This window comes from Acomys russatus, chromosome 17 (assembly GCF_903995435.1).
Source record: "Acomys russatus chromosome 17, mAcoRus1.1, whole genome shotgun sequence".
NCBI lineage: Eukaryota > Metazoa > Chordata > Mammalia > Rodentia > Muridae > Acomys > Acomys russatus.
The window spans coordinates 63,969,418-63,987,509 of NC_067153.1; the positions used below are offsets into that span (position 1 = coordinate 63,969,418).

The 18,092-nt window shown below is 53.1% G+C and overlaps 1 protein-coding gene across 1 annotated transcript; it reads right to left on the minus strand.

Annotated features, from left to right (window-relative positions):
- Positions 1–1,513: 1,513 nt before the first annotated feature.
- Positions 1,514–15,793, minus strand: Itgb7 (integrin subunit beta 7). Its single transcript, XM_051160421.1, has 15 exons — positions 15,594–15,793; positions 10,006–10,209; positions 7,581–7,782; positions 7,294–7,464; positions 6,191–6,432; positions 5,586–5,744; positions 5,377–5,472; positions 4,579–4,668; positions 4,011–4,157; positions 3,639–3,832; positions 3,012–3,235; positions 2,644–2,863; positions 2,299–2,504; positions 1,926–2,086; positions 1,514–1,790 (listed from the first exon to the last, which is right to left on the minus strand). The coding sequence occupies exons 2-15, from the start codon at positions 10,204–10,206 to the stop codon at positions 1,719–1,721; spliced, it is 2,385 nt and encodes a 794-aa protein (XP_051016378.1). The 5' UTR covers positions 10,207–10,209; positions 15,594–15,793; the 3' UTR covers positions 1,514–1,718.
- Positions 15,794–18,092: the final 2,299 nt, after the last annotated feature.

The window sequence follows — 18,092 nt, forward strand, 5'->3', positions numbered from 1 at the left end:
TCATAGTTGGCACCTCAGGCCTCGCTCTGCCCTGTGGCCCCAGGTGCCTCTGCGTGTACCAGGACCTTCATGAGAGGTTCTGCTGGCCTGGAATTTTCTACCTTTCAACTCTGGGAAAGGCTATGTTGAGAAAGATGTTCAACCACAGATGCTTTTGGAAGTGGGATCACTCCCTCCACTTGAGACCGACCCATGCCTCGGTGTGTGTGGGTCTGTGTACTGGGTCAGCACAGGCCTTGCAGACCTTGGCTTCCTGCCTTAGTGGAAGCCGGGAGGGAGAACTTGGGGATGTGTGTACAGATGGCCCAACCAGAACCGCACTGCCAAGGCCTGGGCGTGAGAGGCTCAGAAGTTGGCAATGGTTGAGGACAGACAGACTCTGGGGTGAAGAGTAATAGAACACCCAAGGGCCCAGGAGCCACAGGGAAACCACAAACAGCTGCAAAGGCTCCTGGGCCTGATGCCCCCTGTCCTGGGGCTGGTGTTAGCACTGGACAGATGTCTCAGGTGAGCATAGAAGTGGGACGTGAGGAGAGGGCAAGTGCTCGGACATCAAAATGTGAATGTGGGGTTGGGGGGGGGGGAGAGTAGTGCCGGCCCTTGGGTGGACTCCAGCACCAGGCCCTGCCGTCCTGCCCGCGCTGGTTCCTGTCCTTTGCATCCCAACAGCCTCTTGTCATCACTTAGCTACTGACTGCTCCATGGCTTGACATGGAGGGCTGGGTGAGTGGAGTTTGCAGTTCTAACCCTCTCCCCAGGTTCCCTCTGCCCCTGCTGTGGCCCTGGGCTCTTTATCTTCAATTCCCCTCTTACCGTGCTCCACTTTTTTTTTAATATACTTATTTTGCTATGGGGGAGGGGACTATCAAATGAACAAGATCACTTTTAATGTAGTTTTTATAAGATGTTATAAACTTGTATCTTTTTACCATTAAAGTGCAGTGTATGTTCGTGATATATTTAGGATATTTAAATAAAAAGGATGGCGCTTTTCTACATTCCATCTCTCTTTGAGAAGACCTGATTTGTTGGGGAAGCTATTTTACCAAAGGCCAGAGTGGTTTTAATAGATTGCTTCTCTGTGTAGCTCTGACTGTCCTGGACTTACTCTGTAGACCAGGCTGACCATGAACTCACAGAGATCCTCCTGCCTCTGCCTCCCAAGTGCTGGCATTAAAGGCGTGCACCACTACGCCATATAAGATTGCTTCTCTTCACTCAATATAGCCACCATACAACTTGGAACAGAGCAAACTCCTGTTAAAACAAATTTTCTCCATAGAGAAGCAACAAGTAGAGGCAAAAGCATGTCGCTTCTGCTGAGAACAAGGCTCTCGGCCACCTGCCAGAATCAGGTAAGGCCCCTTAGGAGGGCCCTTTGAGCATGTGCAGCACCTGAGACTCCACAAGCCCAGGCCCTCCCAGATCACACGACAGAAACAGGCCTAGGCTACAAAGTCTGGTTTTTTTGTTTTGTTTTTTTGAGTTGTTGTTGTTTGTCTTGGGGTGAAGCAAAGTAGAGGCCATAGTCTAAAGCAAGACTTTATTGTGGGAGAGCCCTTCATGAGGTTGGGACAGTTGCAGCAGTGGACAGCAGCCCTCTGAAGGCCACTGAAAAAACTGATGACCACTCACTCGGCAGTGGCATCTGACAGACCCTGCTCTGCTGTCACCATTGTCCTCCAAGACCAGAGTCCTAAGTGAGTCTGCTTCTTGGGTCAGAGAGATGGGCCTTGGAAGCGGGGGTTGACAGTGGTTGTGACTGCACTTTTGTAGAGAGGATTGCTGTCCTGTGGGAAAACACATTGTAAGGAAAACTCAGGCGCACTCCCCATCCTGCGAGGCCATTCTACAAGGCCTGGGTACGCCGAGGGGGCGGGGCTTGGAGGGAAAGCTGAGGCGGAGGTACCAGGAGCTGCCCTCACCTGCTTCCAATTGAGTTGCTGCCTCTCCTTCTCAAAGCGGCTGTACTCTCTGCGATCGAGGATCTCCACGGAGAGCCGGTAAGCCAGAACCAGCCCCAGCCCCACTGCCACAATGCCGCCTACGCAGCCCAGCACGATGGCGCGGGTGTGATCTGCTCCCTCTGGTGGGGCCGAGGCACAAGAGCTGACCGACCCATAGTTGCCCAAAGGGTACCCGGCAGAGCCCGAGGGCTGTCCTCCCCTTCTGGGGCCGTGCTCTCGCCCACTCTGTCTTTTTTGCCCTAGCTTTGTGGCTCTGCTTCAAACCCAGCCCATCGCCCAGTAAGCTTCCAGACCCCACTTAACCACGTTCATGGCGCCTCTGCCCACTTACTCTCTTGGGGTCTCACTTTCAGCATGACTCCTCTAGCCACGTTCTCCACCAGGAAGAAGAACAGCTGGTTGTCTAGCGTCTTCTCTTTGCACCAGCCGCCGTCCAGATCAGAGACCAAGGCCAAAGTCACGTTCACGCCAGCACAGGCCATGCTGCAGTTGGCTGCCAGGGGGCCTGTGCCAAACGCCCCACACTCTGCACAATCCCTGTCGGGGACGGCGATGAGTCCGTATCCGGGCAGCCGTTACCTACCGGCCCTTCCCTTCAAGGAGAACCGGCAGGCAGGAGTTCTCAGCCCGCCTCACTTCCCCAGCCCCCAGGATGGAGGAGCCGAGGAGGCCTCACCTGTACTGCTCACAGGGTGACCTGCAGCCTAGGCACTGGTCGCACAGAGCCCCGTAGTACCCATCCAGGCAGTGGCAGCGGTTGCATCTGCAGGAACCATGGCCACTGCAGAGGCCTCCTCTGGGAGCCTCACAGCTCTCCACGTCCTCGCTGCACTCGCACGCCCTGCCCGTGCGGTTGGCATGACAGTGACACACCCCACACCGGCAGTGGCCGAAGCCTGGGGAAGAACCCGCGCAGAGGGTGATCGCTGTTCTCCCGCACGGTTGGCACAAGCATGCCGCTACGGTCAGTCCCACCTGTGCCAGGCCAGTCCACCTGCTCCCTAAGCCCCCGTGCCCTTCCCTTCTCCCAAGGGCTGTAGGTACCTCCACAGAGGATGCCTTCGTGGCGCTCACAGCTGGCATCATCACACTCGCACAGACGCCCAGAGCTCTGTCCACTGCAGCTGCAACGTCCACACTGGCATCGTCCCTTCCCGCTACAGAGGGGCCCTGTCCCATTAGGGGCCCGGCAGCCGGACTCCAGATCTGGGGAGGACAGTTCCGCTTCAGAGCACTCACACAGCTGACCAAGGCGGCCAGGGGCACAGCTGGGAGGGGGAAGTGGAGAAAAAGAGAGAGATGGGTCAGAGTTCAGCCACTCTGCACTGTGAGGCCTTCCAGACCAACAGTTCACAACCTGTGAGTTGCAACCCCTTTGAGAGTGTAACGGCCCTGTTGCGGAGGGTCCCTAAGGCCACGGGAAAACACAGGTGTTTACACTGATTCATTACACTAGCAAAATTACAGTGATGAAGTAGCAACGAAAGTAATTTTACACGCACACCTTTAATCCCAGCACTCGGGAGGCAGAGGCAGGCGGATTGCTGTGAGTTCAAGGCCAGCCTGGTCTACAAAAGCGAGTCCAGGACAGTCAAGGATACAGAGAGAGACCCTGTCTTGAAAAAAAAGAGAGAGAGAGAGAGAGAAACAAAAACAACAAAAACCCCTCACCTGCATATGCCGCATTGAAGGTCGCCCTGGCCACCACTGCAGTAGGGAGCCCGAGGCTGGGTGTCACCACAGTTACAGTCACACAGTGTGTGCAACTCCACAGTTAACTCCTCAGAGAAACCAAGGGCCCAGAGCCGTAGGAGGTGGGGCTCCGGGAGGCAGCGACTGACTTGAAGAGTAACCCAGAAGTCCACCTGAAGATAGGCAGGCCGGGCAAAGCTGTACACACCCAGCCCACTGACCTGCAGAACTAAGTAAGCTAAGAACCAGTGAACGCCTACCCCTCCTCCATGGCTGCCCCCGCATATTTTCCTGCTTTTGTGTCCCACTTCCACAGTCACTTTTCACGTGTCTATCCCGGCGGGCTCTTACCGTCTGGTTGACTCTGACATGGTTGCACTGTCCCCGGTCCCCAGCCTCACCCTCCCTCTTCTCAGGGCCCCCACAGTGAGATTCAAAGGAGATGTTGACTCCTGGAGGGAGCGAAGAGTGCTCAAGAGTCACCCTGGATGACAGACTCTGTGGAAAGCGAGGGAGGGGGTAGCCGTGTGAAAGCAGCCCCACCCCCACCCCCAGCGCACCCCACTTCCTACCCTCACAGTCACCCCTAGTCCTCTCTTTGTCACCTTGGGGTTCCCTGCCACCCCGCCCAGTTAGAAGTCTTTTCTGAAAGAAGGACCATCCTGGAACACACAGGAGCCAGAGGCCTCTGGGACAGTGAGACAAGCCCATGCAAACCCTACCCAGGACACAGCCTGTGTGTGTAAGATCTAACAGGCAGACTCCTGTCAGTTTGCTTATTCTGGGGAGGCCAATACTGTCTCAGGACTCTTCACCATGGCTAAGAAATTCGTGTTGGCAGGGTTTGCCCTTGTAGTTATGCCCTGCCACAAAAGGGCCTTCTCCCTCCCCGTGCCCACCCTCAGCCGTCTCCCCTCACATCATAAGCGTCCATGATAAGCTGCACCACGTTGCTGGAGTCCTCGCTCAGCTCCCCAACAGCAGACTTGGGGATCAGCTGGCTCAGCTCCTGTGTTGTGAGGAGGGGAGGGTGGTAATGAATACACCTTTAAAAGCATGGACTCCGAGCCAGGCAGTGGTTGCGCACCTGGCAGTGGTTGCACACGCCTTTAATCCCAGCACTCAGGAGGCAGAGGCAAGCGGATTGCTGTGAGTTCGAGGCCAGCCTGGTCTACAAAGTGAGTCCAGGACAGCCAAGACTACACAGAGAAACCCTGTCTTGAAAAACAAAACAAAACAAAACAAAACAAAAAGAGAGAGAGAATAGACTCGGGCTGCAGAAATGGCTCAGAGGTTAAGAGCACTGACTGCTCTTCCAGAGGTCCTGAGTTCAATTCTCAGCAACCACATGGTGGCTCACAACCATCTAAACTGTGATATGAAGCCGGGCGTGGTGGCGCACGCCTTTAATCCCAGCACTCAGGAAGCAGAGGCAGGCAGATCGCTGTGAGTTCGAGGCCAGCCTGGTCTACAAAGTGAGTCCAGGATGGCCAAGGCTACACAGAGAAACCCTGTCTCAAAAAACCAAAAAAAAAAAAAAAAAAAAAATCTTAAACTGTGATATGATGCCCTCTTCTGGCATGCACACCTACATGTAGGTAGAACACTATATACTTAATAAATAAATCTTAAAAAAAGAGAGAGAATGGATTCCTATGGGTCTGGGCTTGAGAAATGATGGCACAGACCAGGCAGCCTCAACTCGGACAACTCTTACCTGATAGACAGGCAGAATTGCACCGGTCACAGCAAAAATGGGTTGGATGTTCGCAGCAGTGAGGGCCTGGGCTACTTGGCCCACAGAGGGGTAGTCCTGAGGTAGGGAGAGGAAGACAACAGTGTCAGAGGATGCTTTTCCCGGAGGACTGTAAGACTCAGGGGTCCTGAAGGAAGAGAAGAGGCTCTGGTGGCCGAGGGAGGACTCACAAACTCTGCGCTGTTGCTGTAGACGCCGTTGCTGTCCAAATGGCACTGCCCATCACTGGGCATGAAAATGCCACCCAGTTTCCCATCCCCCGCTGTGTGAAATGTGTCATCTGACGTGAACACCAGGAGTCGGGACACATTTCTCCAGCCAATCTGCTCCTGGGGGGGAGGGGAGAGGAAGGGTGCAATCTGTGTGCCTGGCCACAGCATTCGAGCCATCCCCCTCAAAGGAAATGGCGGGGGGGGGGGTCACTGCCCCAAGCTCTCTGAAACCTGCTCACCGCCCCCAAACAAGTCTGCTGTGAATGGATGCCCTCTTGTGAACTAGGAAAAGTGCCTCATCTTCAAAACGGTTTACCCCAGAGTCCCAGATAACTAAGATAAACATGCAAACCATTGTGAAATGATCTGAGTGTACCCCCGTGTGCCACACATCCACCGCAGACAGCTCCTGGGACTTAGCTCCCGACTCTTTTTTCTTTTCTTCCCCCCCCCCCCCCCCGCAACTCATAGAGATCTGCCTGCCTCTGCCGACTGGGATTAAAGGCATGCACCACCACCCCCTCTTCTTTTCCCAGCTCCGGACTCGCCTCTCATCTCCTCACCTGGCAGAGGGCAGCCTGCAAAATGGCATCAAAGCCGCCCTCAGGTGAATCCAGGTTGCCGGAGACATTCTGGCGCCCCACCTCTCTCTCGAAGGCTTGGGCATCCCCAGTGAGGGACAGCACGTGGTGAAAGCTGAAGGGTGCCTGGCAGCGCTCCAGCCGGCTGGGGCACGGGTGCTGGAGCTTGGAGGGCACTGTGCTTACAAACGGCAAAACCGTTTTGTCCACGAAGGAGCCAAAACCTGAGAGCAGGGAGCAATGAGGGCGTGCCATCAGCAGGGAAGAAGGGGAGGCCTGTGCAGAACTAAGACAGGAAGGTAGGCACCTGGCGAGGACAAGAATGTGGCAGCACCAGCTCAGGAGGGTGGGAAGGGAAGAGATGAAGAGGAGAACCCATGGGGGGGGGGCGAGGCCACCCTTGCTGGAGGATGAGGAGGGCAAGGTCAAGTGGGTAGAAGCAGCAGGTGGCATGGAGAGGGTGCTTGTTTATTTTGACACAGGGTTTCTCTGTATGGTCCTGGCTGTCCTGGAACTTGGCTTTGTAAACCAAGTTGGCCTCGAACACAGAGGCCCTTCTGGCTCTGCCTCAGCCTCCCATGTGATGGGGTTAAGGCGTATTTTGTCACCACCACCACCGCCACCACCACCATCGGGTAAGGAGGTGCTTTAGAGGCAAGGAAAAAAAGTCATTATAGAAAGTGAGGCAAGAGCACCGGGCGGTGGTGGCGCATGCCTTTAATCCCAGCACTAGGGAAGCAGAGGCAGGCAGATCGCTGTGAGTTTGAGGCCAGCCTGTTCTACAAAGTGAGTTCAGGACAGCCAAGACTACACAGAGAAACCCTGTCTCAAAAAAAAAAAAAAAAAAAAAAGTGAGTCAGGAGCATTATAGGTTGTCCAAAAGACACTGGGTTGAGATGGTAGCAGAAAGGACCGTGTCCAGGTTGGCAGCTGGCACAGTCTGAAGAGTCTCGCTTAGATTCTGAGCCTCAGCGTGTCCTCCTATGGTCAGTTCCCCCTTAGAAGAGTGTCCCTTAAATACTGGGAGAGTCTATGGCGACGGGTGGAAGCTAAAAGCAGCTGGCAGGCGGGTAGCTCACACTCACCTATGCGCACTGAGTGAGTGACCTCTTGCAGCCGCACCAGCAGGGCGTGCCCGAGCTGGCGCACGCGCTCCAGGTCGTCCTTCATTGAATAGCTGAGGTCCATGAGGTAGTACAGGTCCACCGGGTACCCCGCAGCTCGGAGGAAACGGATCCGGAATTTCTGGGGCTCCCCTGGCAAAGAAAGAGGAGCTCGATTCTGCAGCCCAGGGCATTCGAGGCCCATGCTGGGGCTTGCTCCCACCCACCCGGACCCCGCGCGCGCGCCCCAGGCGCCCCGAGACTCTCACCTGGCCGCAGCGTGACTCGGATCCGCTGCGGGGCCAGCTGCGTGGCCCCCTCGCCGCGGTCGCCCTGGCTGAGTGGCCTGTCCAGCAGCACCTCCTGGCGGCCGCGCGGCTCCACCAGCTCCTGCGCGGGGCACCCGCGGGCCAGGAGCTCCTCCCGCCGCGCGCAGCGCCTCGCCTCTGCCTCCCCGGAGGCCGTGAAGTTCTGCACCCAAGACGAGGCGCATTGGAAGCGCAGCCCGGCTGTCAACCCCACCCTGCAACACCCCCCCCCCCCGCCGCCACCCCGCAGTCATCTGGACACACACCCCTCGCTCAGGTCTCAGCTAGCCTCCCTGAGCCCTGATTGGTTCTCACAGTCCGCTAACCACCCCCCCCCCCGCAGCCACTGTGGCACATCGACTGTCCTTTCTTCCTCATCAGCGCCCAACTTCCTGTAAGCAGTCTGCACCCCCCTCAACTCCCCCACCCCGAGTTTCCTGATCTCAGCTCCCCTTTCCCGCAGCCACCCACCTGTCCTCATTAGAGCCACAGACTTCCTCACTAGGAAGATCTCAGAGACCTCAAGCTACAGAAAAAGGACCTGGGAGTCCAACTTCCTCTGAGTATGTGCGTGATCTCATCAAAAAGGGAAAGCAGGGATGGGGGGGTGGGGGTCAGTCACTCTCAGTTTCTGGGAAGGAGGAGGAGGATAGGGACAGAAACAGACCCTCCCTCCCACCACCCCCTCTCTCGCTCCCGCCCCCCCCCCCCCAATGCCCTGCACGGACTAGAAAGCCGCAGGGGAAGGAAATGGTTAGGTGGCTTCTCAGTGGGCACGGGTGCCAGGCCTAGTCTAGGGATGGAGGCGGTAGACACAGACTGGCGGCGGCTGGTCCCCAGAGCCTAGGCCCTCTAACCACTGCCAACCTTCCGCTAGCACTAGTTTCTTGGGCCCTCTCAGCGGCAGTAAACATGGCTGCCTGTGAGTGTGCCCTGTGTCTTAGCAAGCCCGCTCTGATCTAACTCTGCATCTTCTTGTGAGAGGCAGAGCCTCTGACGCTCTTCTGCGACCACTTCCTCTTTTAGGATTCTACAAAGAACAGCTTTTTTTTGACCTGCGAGGAATACACTCTCCCAGCCTCCTTTGCCCCCTCAGGGACCCCAAGCCTTCCCACTAGCCTCCTCCAACCATTCTCACCTTAAGCACACAGGTTTGGTTTTGTTTTTTTTTTAAGCCTTCACCTACTTCCTTCTCCAGGCCAAGTTGCATGCTGGGACATAGCAATCTGCACATACATGCCTGAGACAGACTCAGAAGCTCCCCCTCCATGCACTCTCTGCTACGGACAGGATTCTCCCTCCACATTCTCTGTGCTTCTCTATTTATTTATTTATGTTTGTTTGTTTGCTTGCTTTTCGAGACAGCATTTCTCTGTGTAGCCTTAGCTGTCCTGAACTCACTTTGTACACCAGGCCGGCCTCGAACTCACAGCAATTCACCTGCCTCTGCCTCCCGAGTGCTGTTTTTTATTTACTTGTTTACTCCCTGAGACAGGACCTCACTATGTGGCCCTGGCTGTCCTGGAACTACCATGCAGACCAAGCTGGCTTTAAACTCACACCTGCCTCTCCCTCCAGAGTGCTGGGATTAAAGGCGTGTGCCACCACGCCCGGCAATTCTTAATTCTCAATGTTTTGGTATTCGAGATGAGGCCTTTGGGTGGTTGGGTGAAGTCACGAGGGTGGGACCCTTGTGATGTGACGGCTGGGGCTGGAGAAGTGAGTGGCTTAGTGGTCAAGAGCACTTAAAGCTCTTCCGGAGAACCCAAGTTCAAGTTCCCAGCACCCGCATGGTGCTTTACAACAAGGAACTCCAGTTCTAAGGGGTCCAACACCCTCTTCTGACCTCCACAGGAGCCTGCAGACACAGGGCGCACAACCACACACTCTCTCTCTCACACACACACACATAAAATAAGTGTTCTAGGCAAGAATCAACAGCAGAGGGCCCCCAAACCCCGACTCCCCATGTACTAACACAGCAAGAAGGTAGCCCGTCTCGAAGTCAGGAAAAACCCTTCCAGGGAGACCCGACTGAGCCGGCACCTCGCTCCTGAATAAGTTTCTGGACTCATAAGAAATACTTTTCTGCTTAGGACATTTGGTCAGTGGCATTGTGTCACAGAACCCTTAACTGGACAGCACACTTTCTCACATACATAAGTATGAACTCCCACAAGGACACCCTCCCCTGGGCGCGCGGGGTCACAGGTTCTGCTCACATACGTGCAGAAACTTGCGTACATACAAGAAGCACATCGGAGTCCTATTTGCCAAAATTCAATCACACAAGAAAACTCGCAAGCCTGATCACACAGCACACACGCACGCATGCACGCACGGCCAGGCTGTACAAACACACACAAGGCCACACACCCATCCTTACCAGTTGCTTGCACCATGCACAGCTGGCATGTGAGAGGATGCACTCCTGGCAGGAAGGAGCTGGCTGGCAGGACCCTGGCACAGGCAAGTCCGGATCCTCCCATGGTGTGGCCTCCCCGGAGGCTGTGATCTTGGTGTCGACCTCACTCTCACCTCCGCCCAGAACCAGCAGAAAAATGATAACGGCTGAAGAATCCAGCATGGCCTGCAACAGGACATAAAGACGGACACACGGGTCGTCAGGGAGGCCCCAAGCTCTGGTTCTCTGAACTCAACCTGTGGTTGCCAAACTTAACCCCAACTCCATCTTCTCTCCTCAGAGTTTCACATCTGTCTGTGCTTTTTTATTTGTTTCTGTTTGGTTTTGGTTTTGGTTTTTTTGGGACAGGGTTCCTCTGTCTAATAGTCCTGGCTGTCCTGGACTCACTTTGTAGACCAGGCTGGCCTCGAACTCACAGAGATCAGTTTGCCTCTGCCTCCAGAGCAGGGGAGGGCTCCCAGAGACCTGTCTTCCTTGGTGGAGACCTCAGGTACCCAGGGTGGACACGGTGGCCTGTGAGCTGCAGAGGTGCCCAGTGGTGAGGAGTACAGCTGCGGATCTGGAGAGATGGCTCGGCTGCTCTTCCAGAGGTTGCCCTACCGTCCCGGGTTCCACTCCCAGCACTCGCACGGCACTGCCAGCTCACAGCTTTCTGCAACTCTAGTTCCAGAGGATCCAACTCACTCTTCGGCCTCCAAGAGCACCAGGGACGCATGTAGCGCCCAGACACACATACAGTAAAAAACCAAAAAAACCAAAAACGGAAAAAAATAGCTGAGCATGTTGGTGGCACACATCTGTAATCCCAACACTCGGCAGGCAGAGGCAGGTGGATCTCTGTGAATTCAAGGCCAGCCTGGTCTACAAAGTGAGCCTAGGACAGCCAGGGCTACAGAGAAAAACCCTGTCTTGAAAACCCTTAAACAGCCGGGTGTGGTGGCTCACAACTTTAATCTCAGCACTTGGAAGGCAGAGGCAGGCAGATTGCTGTGAGTTTGAGGCCAGCCTGGTCTACAAAGTGAGTCCAGGACAGCCAAGGCTACACAGAGAAACCCTGTCTTGAAAAAGCAAAAAAACAAAACAAAACAAAAACCAAAAAACAAACAAACAAAAAACCTTAAACAAACAAAAAAATCCATAAAATGAAAATAAATAAGATCTTTAAAAAAAAAAAAAAAAAAAAGCTGGCCAAGGGTACACAGAGAGACCGTCTCGAAAAAAAAACCAAAAAAAAAAAAAAAAAAAAAAAAGCACAGACTTTTTCTAGAAGACCTGAGTTCTATACCCAGTCTACTTCAAGCAGCTCACAGCTGCTGTGACTGCATCTCCATGGGGCCTGCACTCAGGTACACAAACATACACTTTTTGTTTTGTTTTGTTTTGTTTGATTTTCCAAGACAGGGTTTCTCTGTGTTAGCCTTGTCTGTTTTGGACTCACTCTGTAGACCAGGCTAGCTCGAACTCACAGAGATCCACCTGCCTCTGCCTCCCAAGTGCTGGGATTAAAGGTGTGCGCCACCACCGCCTGGCTATATCAGATCTCCACCAATAGTCCAAGCTCTGCAGTGAAGGCAGAACCAATGGGAGGCGCAAGATTCTATCCCACCTAGACCCCTGAATGGCTCTATAGCATGTCAGGCGTTCTCTGTCTCTTTCTGTCTGTCTCTGTGTCTGTGTGTGTGTGTGTCTCTCTCTCTGTCTCTCAGTCTCTCTGTGTGTCTCTGTCTCTCTCTCTCTCCCTGTGTCTCTGTCTCTGTGTGTGTGTGTATCTGTCTCTGTCTCTCAGTCTCTCTCTGTGTCTCTCTCTCTGTTTCTGTCTCTTTCCTTTTCCCTCTCTCCCTCCCTTGGCCTCAATCTCCACATCTGTAGGGTGAAGGAGTTGAATAACTATCCGGCAGCCTTGAAGTCTAAATACGTGAAGGCTGGAAGAAAGGAAAGGGCTACACACTAGAGGAGAGTGGTTCTACAGTGGGCACAGCAGGCAGAGAACGGATGTCTGCTGACAAGGGTCTTGTTGATGTTGGAACTCGTCTTTTATTTTATTATTATGTTTATGCACCATATGTGTCCCTGGTGTTCCTTCCAGGGCAGAATTGAGTATCAGATCCCCCAGAACTGGAGCTACAGGTGGTTTTGAGTTGCCTCGGAAGCCAAACCCAAGGCCTGGAGAAATGCTAGCACTCTCAACAGCAGAGCCATCTCTCCAGCCCCATTTTTATTTATTTATTTACTTCTTCTTATGTGAATGGGTATTTCTCCTGCGTGTATATGTGTGCACCGAATGCATGCAGTGCCCGTGAAGGGTCAGACAGAGAGTACAGCTGAACCAGGGCAATGGTTGTGAGCCGCTGTGTAGGTGCCGGAAGCGGAATCCAGGTCCTCGGCAACAGCAGGTGCCCCTCGGCACCAAGCGGCTCTCCAGCTTGACAAGTAGCTTAGGTTCTTTTCTGTTTTATGCTCATTTGTATAAGTGGCAGCGGGGAGCACACACGTGTCATAGCACATGTGTGGGGTCAGAGGTCAAGAAGAGGGGCAGCTCATGAGGCTTAGCTACAGGCATCTTTACATACTAAACTTGCTCTCCGGTAGTTTTTCTGTTGTTGCTTTGGTTTCGGTGTTTTGGAGACAGGGACCTGGCTGGCCTGACCCTCACTGTGTAGCCCAGGCTGGGCTTGAACTAGTGGCAATTCTGCATTGCCCTCTCAAGTGCTAGGATTAGAGGTGTGAGTGGCCACGCCCAGACAAACTTTCTGTGGTTGGGACTGTGATTCAGTAGTAGAAAGCATGATTATGCGTGAGGTCCTAGATTACACAGCAAAATTTAATTAGTTAGTTAATTTTAAAACTTGATCAAGCCCAGCTGGGTGTGGTGGCACACGCCTATAATTCCGGCACTTGGGAGGCAGAGGCAGGTGGATCTCTCTGAGTTTGAGGCCAGCCTGGTCTACAAAGAGAGTCCAGGACAGCCAGGGCTACACAGAGAAACCTTGTCTTGGAAAACCAAAATAATAATAATAATAATAATAATAATAATAATAATAATAATAATAATAATAATAATAATAATAAACATTGTTGTTGTTGTTGTTGTTATTTATTTTATATGTACAGGTGTTTTTTGGGCCTGTATACCTGTGCACGATGTGCGTGCCTGGTGCTCTCAGAGGCTGGAAGAGAACATCAGATCACCTGGAGCTAGAGTTACTGACGACTGTGAACAGCCACACAGGTGCTGGGAAGTCAAACCCAAGTCCCCTGAAATGCTGTCAAGCACTGAACTGTCAGAGTTTGTTTGTTTGCTTTATTTTTCAAGTTAGGGTTTCTCTGTGTAGACTTTGCTGTCCTGGAACTCTATCTGTAGACCAGGCTGGCCCAAACTCAGAGATCCACCTGCCTCTGCCTCCCGAGTACTGGGATTAAAGGCGTGCACCACTGTGCCAGGCTAATTTAAGAGTTTCTTTTTTGTTTGTTTGTTTGTTTTTTGAAACAGAGTCTCTCTCTCTGTGTAATCTTGGCTTTCCTGGACTCGCTTTGTAGACCAGGCTGGTCTCAAACTTACAGAGCTCCTCCTGCCTCTGCCTCCAGAGTGCTGAGGTTAAAGGCGTGGGCCACCACGCCCGGCTAAGAGTTTCTAATCATCTACTATTACAAATAACGACAGGAGGGAAACACCTGCGCATCACGTCACATGGGGCAGGCAGTCTCTAGGAACCCTCTGGAAGACATGAGGCGTCAGCTGGCAGCTTGTGCTGACAACAAGCTCGCCAGGGACTGTGCTGTGGCATTCCCAAGGTCACCAGCGTCACACAAAGGCCAGACAGAAAGCCTCCCCACTTGCCTCAGCCTGGGGTCCATCTCAGGTGCTGATGTCTCTATGGGGAGTCTGGGGAAAGGGTGGGGTACACTGAGCCGTTGAGCACCACCCCTCCTGCTCACCGCCCCACGCGACCTCAGATGGCTGAGGTACAATACAGACCTCCTGCTCTCTATTAGCCCCAACGAAAACCTCAGACCTTCGTGCCTTCTGTGCTGTGGTCAGAGACTGCAGCGCAAAGCTTAGCTTTGACTCATCTACCTCCACTGCTCCCGCCCACAGCTACCCCCCTCCTTCCCAAGACAGAGACATCAAGTCCACTTATCTCCCGTAAAGGGGGCTCTGAACTCATGCATGGCCTCCCCCACCCTCTTTGGCAATCTGTTCATCTTGACCCTGTCTTGCCCTTTCCTGTCGCATGGGCGCCTCACTCTGCTGCTTTCTCTACCTCACAGTTCTTTGCTTTACTCCCTTCTCTCTGCTCCTAATCAGAGGCGGGACATTTTACCTCAGCCCCCTCCTCGCAAAGGGAAACTGAAGCCCCCCAGCGGGGAGCCAAGGAAGCCCAGGGCACAGGGCAGTTAAGGCAGCTCAAAGCTCAAGCCTCCTGGCTGACCATCTCCCCCGCCCCACCGGCTCCCACCCCCACCCCACCTAACCCCCCACCCCACCCCAGCCCACATCAGGCTGCCCTCACAGAGTTCTGCCTGCCTCTACCTCCTGAGTGCTGAGAATAAAGGTGTGGGTCACCATGCTCAGCCCTGACCAAATCTTTTTTGTTTGTTTGTTTGTTGTTTGTTTTCCGAGACAGGGTTTCTCTGTGTAGCTCTGGCTGTCCTGGACTCACTCTGTAGACCAAGCTGGCCTGGAACTCACAGCGATCCGCCTGCCTCTGCCTCCTGAGTGCTGGGATTAAAGGCGTGCACCACCATGCCTGGCCTCTGACCAAATAATTTTAATTCCAATTCTGGACTCAGTTCTCATTCCACTATGCCCCCACAATGACTGTCAAACAGAGGTAGCTTTGCCTGTTATGCTTCCTTATAAACCTAAGCAAAAAAATGTCTGTAGGCGCTGGGATCACCCAGGGCCTTGCTCGAGCTAGGCTGGTGAACTGTGGCCCTAGCCCATAGACGCATAGTTAAAATAATTATGAATGTTGCTATGCTTTGACGATACTAACTTTATTGGTATCAATAGCCTCAGTAGGGGCTGGAGAGATGGCTCAGTGGTTAAGAGCACTGCCTGCTCTTCCAAAGGACCTGGGTTCAATTCCCAGCACCCACATGGCAGCTCACAACTGTCTGTAACTCCAAGATCTGACACCCCTACACCAATGCACATAAATTAAAATTAAATAAAATATTAAAAAATAAATAGCCTCAGTAGACCATGAATATGGACGTGCCAAGTGGGAAGAATCCTGGGATAGCAGACAGGGATAGACAGGAGATGCTGGGAGAAGCCCACACCAGCGGAAGCCTTAGCCCGTGGAAAGCACTCATACCATCACGCTCTACCTCCTTCCCTCCCTCTGGCTCCACCGGGGAAACAAAGATGTACAGCAGGGGACTGTGGCAGCAGAGGAGGACAGAATGGGGACCACAGGAACACAGAAAGAGGTTTGCAGCTTTTCTCAAGACCAGGCAGGGCACTGCAGAGTCCCGCGAGGTAGGGAAGAGTGGGCCAGGATGAGGGGAGGAGGTGGGTGGGCAGCCGCCCTGGTGGTACTCACAGGTGCTTAGGAACAGCCCTTCCTCTGGTGGTGGCGGTAGCAGCAGCCTTTGTGCACAGATCTAGAGGCTACAGAGGAGGAAGTGACACGCCCTGGGGTGGGGGACTCTCGGAGGGTGTCTGGTAGAAGGTGGAGCAGATAGGGGTACGCTGGGTAAGGCGAGGACCTAGAAGGACTCCCATCTCCCGAGCAAGAACCTCCCTCATCAATTAGTGGCGGGGGTCTCCCCTCCGCCCCCCGCCCCTGCCCCCATCTCACCAGATGCAGAGACTGAGAGATGCTGGGAGAGTCAGGAGAGACCAACTTTGCAAAACATCACACAGGTGGTGGTAAGGGGCTATAATTGAAATCCAAGTCAGCCTCCCTCCAAAATCACTGATGAATCCACTACCTCATAGAGCCAGGGGCCAGACAGGAAGGACCAACCGTGAAGGAACACCGGACTGAAGAGGAGGGAGGTGAGGCTTCTGTTCCTTTGGAAAACCCAGGGACCACTGTGTTGTGATGGCTTTAAAAACTACTTTTTTGTTTTGTTGTTTTTGAGACAGAGTTTCTCTGTGTAGCCTTGGCCTTTGCCTGTCTTGGACTTGCTTTGTAGGCCAGGCTGGCCTCGAACTCACAGAGATCCACCTGCCTCTGCCCTGCCTGTGTTGGGATTAAAGGTGTGTGCCACCACACCTGGCAAAAAACTACATTCTGAGGCTGGAGAGATAGCTCAGAGGTTAACAACACTGACTGTTCTTCTCAAGGTCCTGAGTTCAATTCCCAGCAACCACATGGTGGCCTCTTCTGGCGTGCAGGTGCATATGTGGGCAGAGCAATGTATACACAATAATCAATAAATAAATCTTAAAAAAACCACTACATTTTGTGCTACATAACCATCTTGGTACCCAATCCCTGGAAGATAAGTTCTCAATAACCCTGACTTGGTGACCCTGTTACCCAGAAATATACAGCCAAGACCATCTACTTGATATGACATGACTGTCTTTTATTTTGTTTTGGCTTCTGTAACCTCCTTATGCAGACATTCAAGGACCACATAGAGGTCACTTTGACTCGCTGCTCTTGGCAGAGCAAAACAGCTCTTGGCTTGCTGGTGCAGATACTCAAGGTCTTGTGGGTTTTTTTTCCCCCCCTTAAAAAAGAAAATCCCTTTCTCGCTCCCTCTTTGAGCAGCAGGATCTAATTTGGCTCAGAGATTACTGTAGTGTTAGCAGTATCAATAAATCTAGCTAATTATAATCTGGGTTGAATTTGAGGTCTTTCCCCAGAAGTCTCGAACTCATAACAGTGCCACAGCTAAACTGCTTGGATTCTGGAGCAAACCTGCCCAAGTTAATATCCTGGTTCTCTTGCCCTTAGCAGGAAGTAGTAAAAACTCCTTAGCTGAACTCTTTAATCCAGCCGCTCACAACCTGTGGGTCAGGACCCCATAGGAGTTGAATGACCCTTCCATTGGGGTCGCCCAAGACCATCGGAAATATCAGATATCTACGTTATGAGCCATAACACTGGCAAAATTAGTTATGAAGTAGCAATGAGAATAATTATATGGTGGGGGGGGTCACCACAACATGAGGAGCTGTGTTAAGGGGTCGCAGCGTTAGGAAGGTGGAGACCTTGCTATGGCTGCCTTTTAATCTGCATTCAGAAGGAGATGATGGTTCCTGTCAATTGTTTAAGAGACGACTTGCCCAATAAGAGAATGGGGTTGGGTGGAGACACAGCTGGGCGCCCTAGGCCCAGTCTCCATCACTGAGAAGGGATAGAGAGGCCCTGTCAGTAGGAATGAGGAGTAAGAAGTGGAGGCTTGGCCTGGAGAGGTGGCTCAGAGGTTAAGAGCACTGGCTGCTCTTCCAAAGGTCCTGAGTTCAATTCCCAGCAACCACAGGGTGGCTTATGACCATCTATAATGAGATCTGGCGCCCTCTCCTGGTGTGAAGGCGCACATGCAAGCAAAATACTGTCTACTCAATAAATAAATAAATAAATCTTTAAAAAAAAAAAAAAGTGAAGGCTTGAAGAGACATAGGGTCTAGGCAGTTGCCAAGTTGGAGAGAGAGTCACGGGGCTAGGTTTAGAGGTGGCACTGGGGGTCCAGGTGCCAGGTGCAGGAGGAGCTGGGGCCAAGGCAGGACAAAGCCCGGTGGGAGAATGGGTTGGGTCGCGGGCCCACAGCTGACCTCTGAGAGAAATCCAGTTAGAGGTCCCTCCCGGAAGCAGCATTCAGGGTGAGCAAGGACAAGTCCTGCAGGCTTCCTGCTGTAGTCACAGAGTGAAAGCATTCCTATCCCAAGTAGATGCTTCTGAAAGTGAACCTGCTGGAAGAGGCTGGAGGTACTCTTCTGCGTGGGCCTTAGCTGGCTCCAGGCTTCTGCCCTTCTCCCTCTGCCAGTAGTTACCATGACAATGCCCTCTTTTACCCAGGCCCTGTGGTTTCCTCTAAATCTTCTTTCACTTTCTTCTTCTGCTTCTAACCCCCATCCCCCTCCT

Excerpts from the sequence above, each read along its gene's own strand:
- Itgb7 (XM_051160421.1), bottom strand. The coding sequence starts at position 10,206 with ATGCTGGATTCTTCAGCCGTTATCATTTTTCTGCTGGTTCTGGGCGGA. Across the intron at positions 3,833-4,010 it reads ATGTCAGAGTCAACCAGACG|GTGGACTTCTGGGTTACTCT; the intron begins GTAAGAGCCCGC and ends GCCTATCTTCAG. Across the intron at positions 3,236-3,638 it reads CTTCAATGCGGCATATGCAG|CTGTGCCCCTGGCCGCCTTG; the intron begins GTGAGGGGTTTT and ends TCCCCCTCCCAG.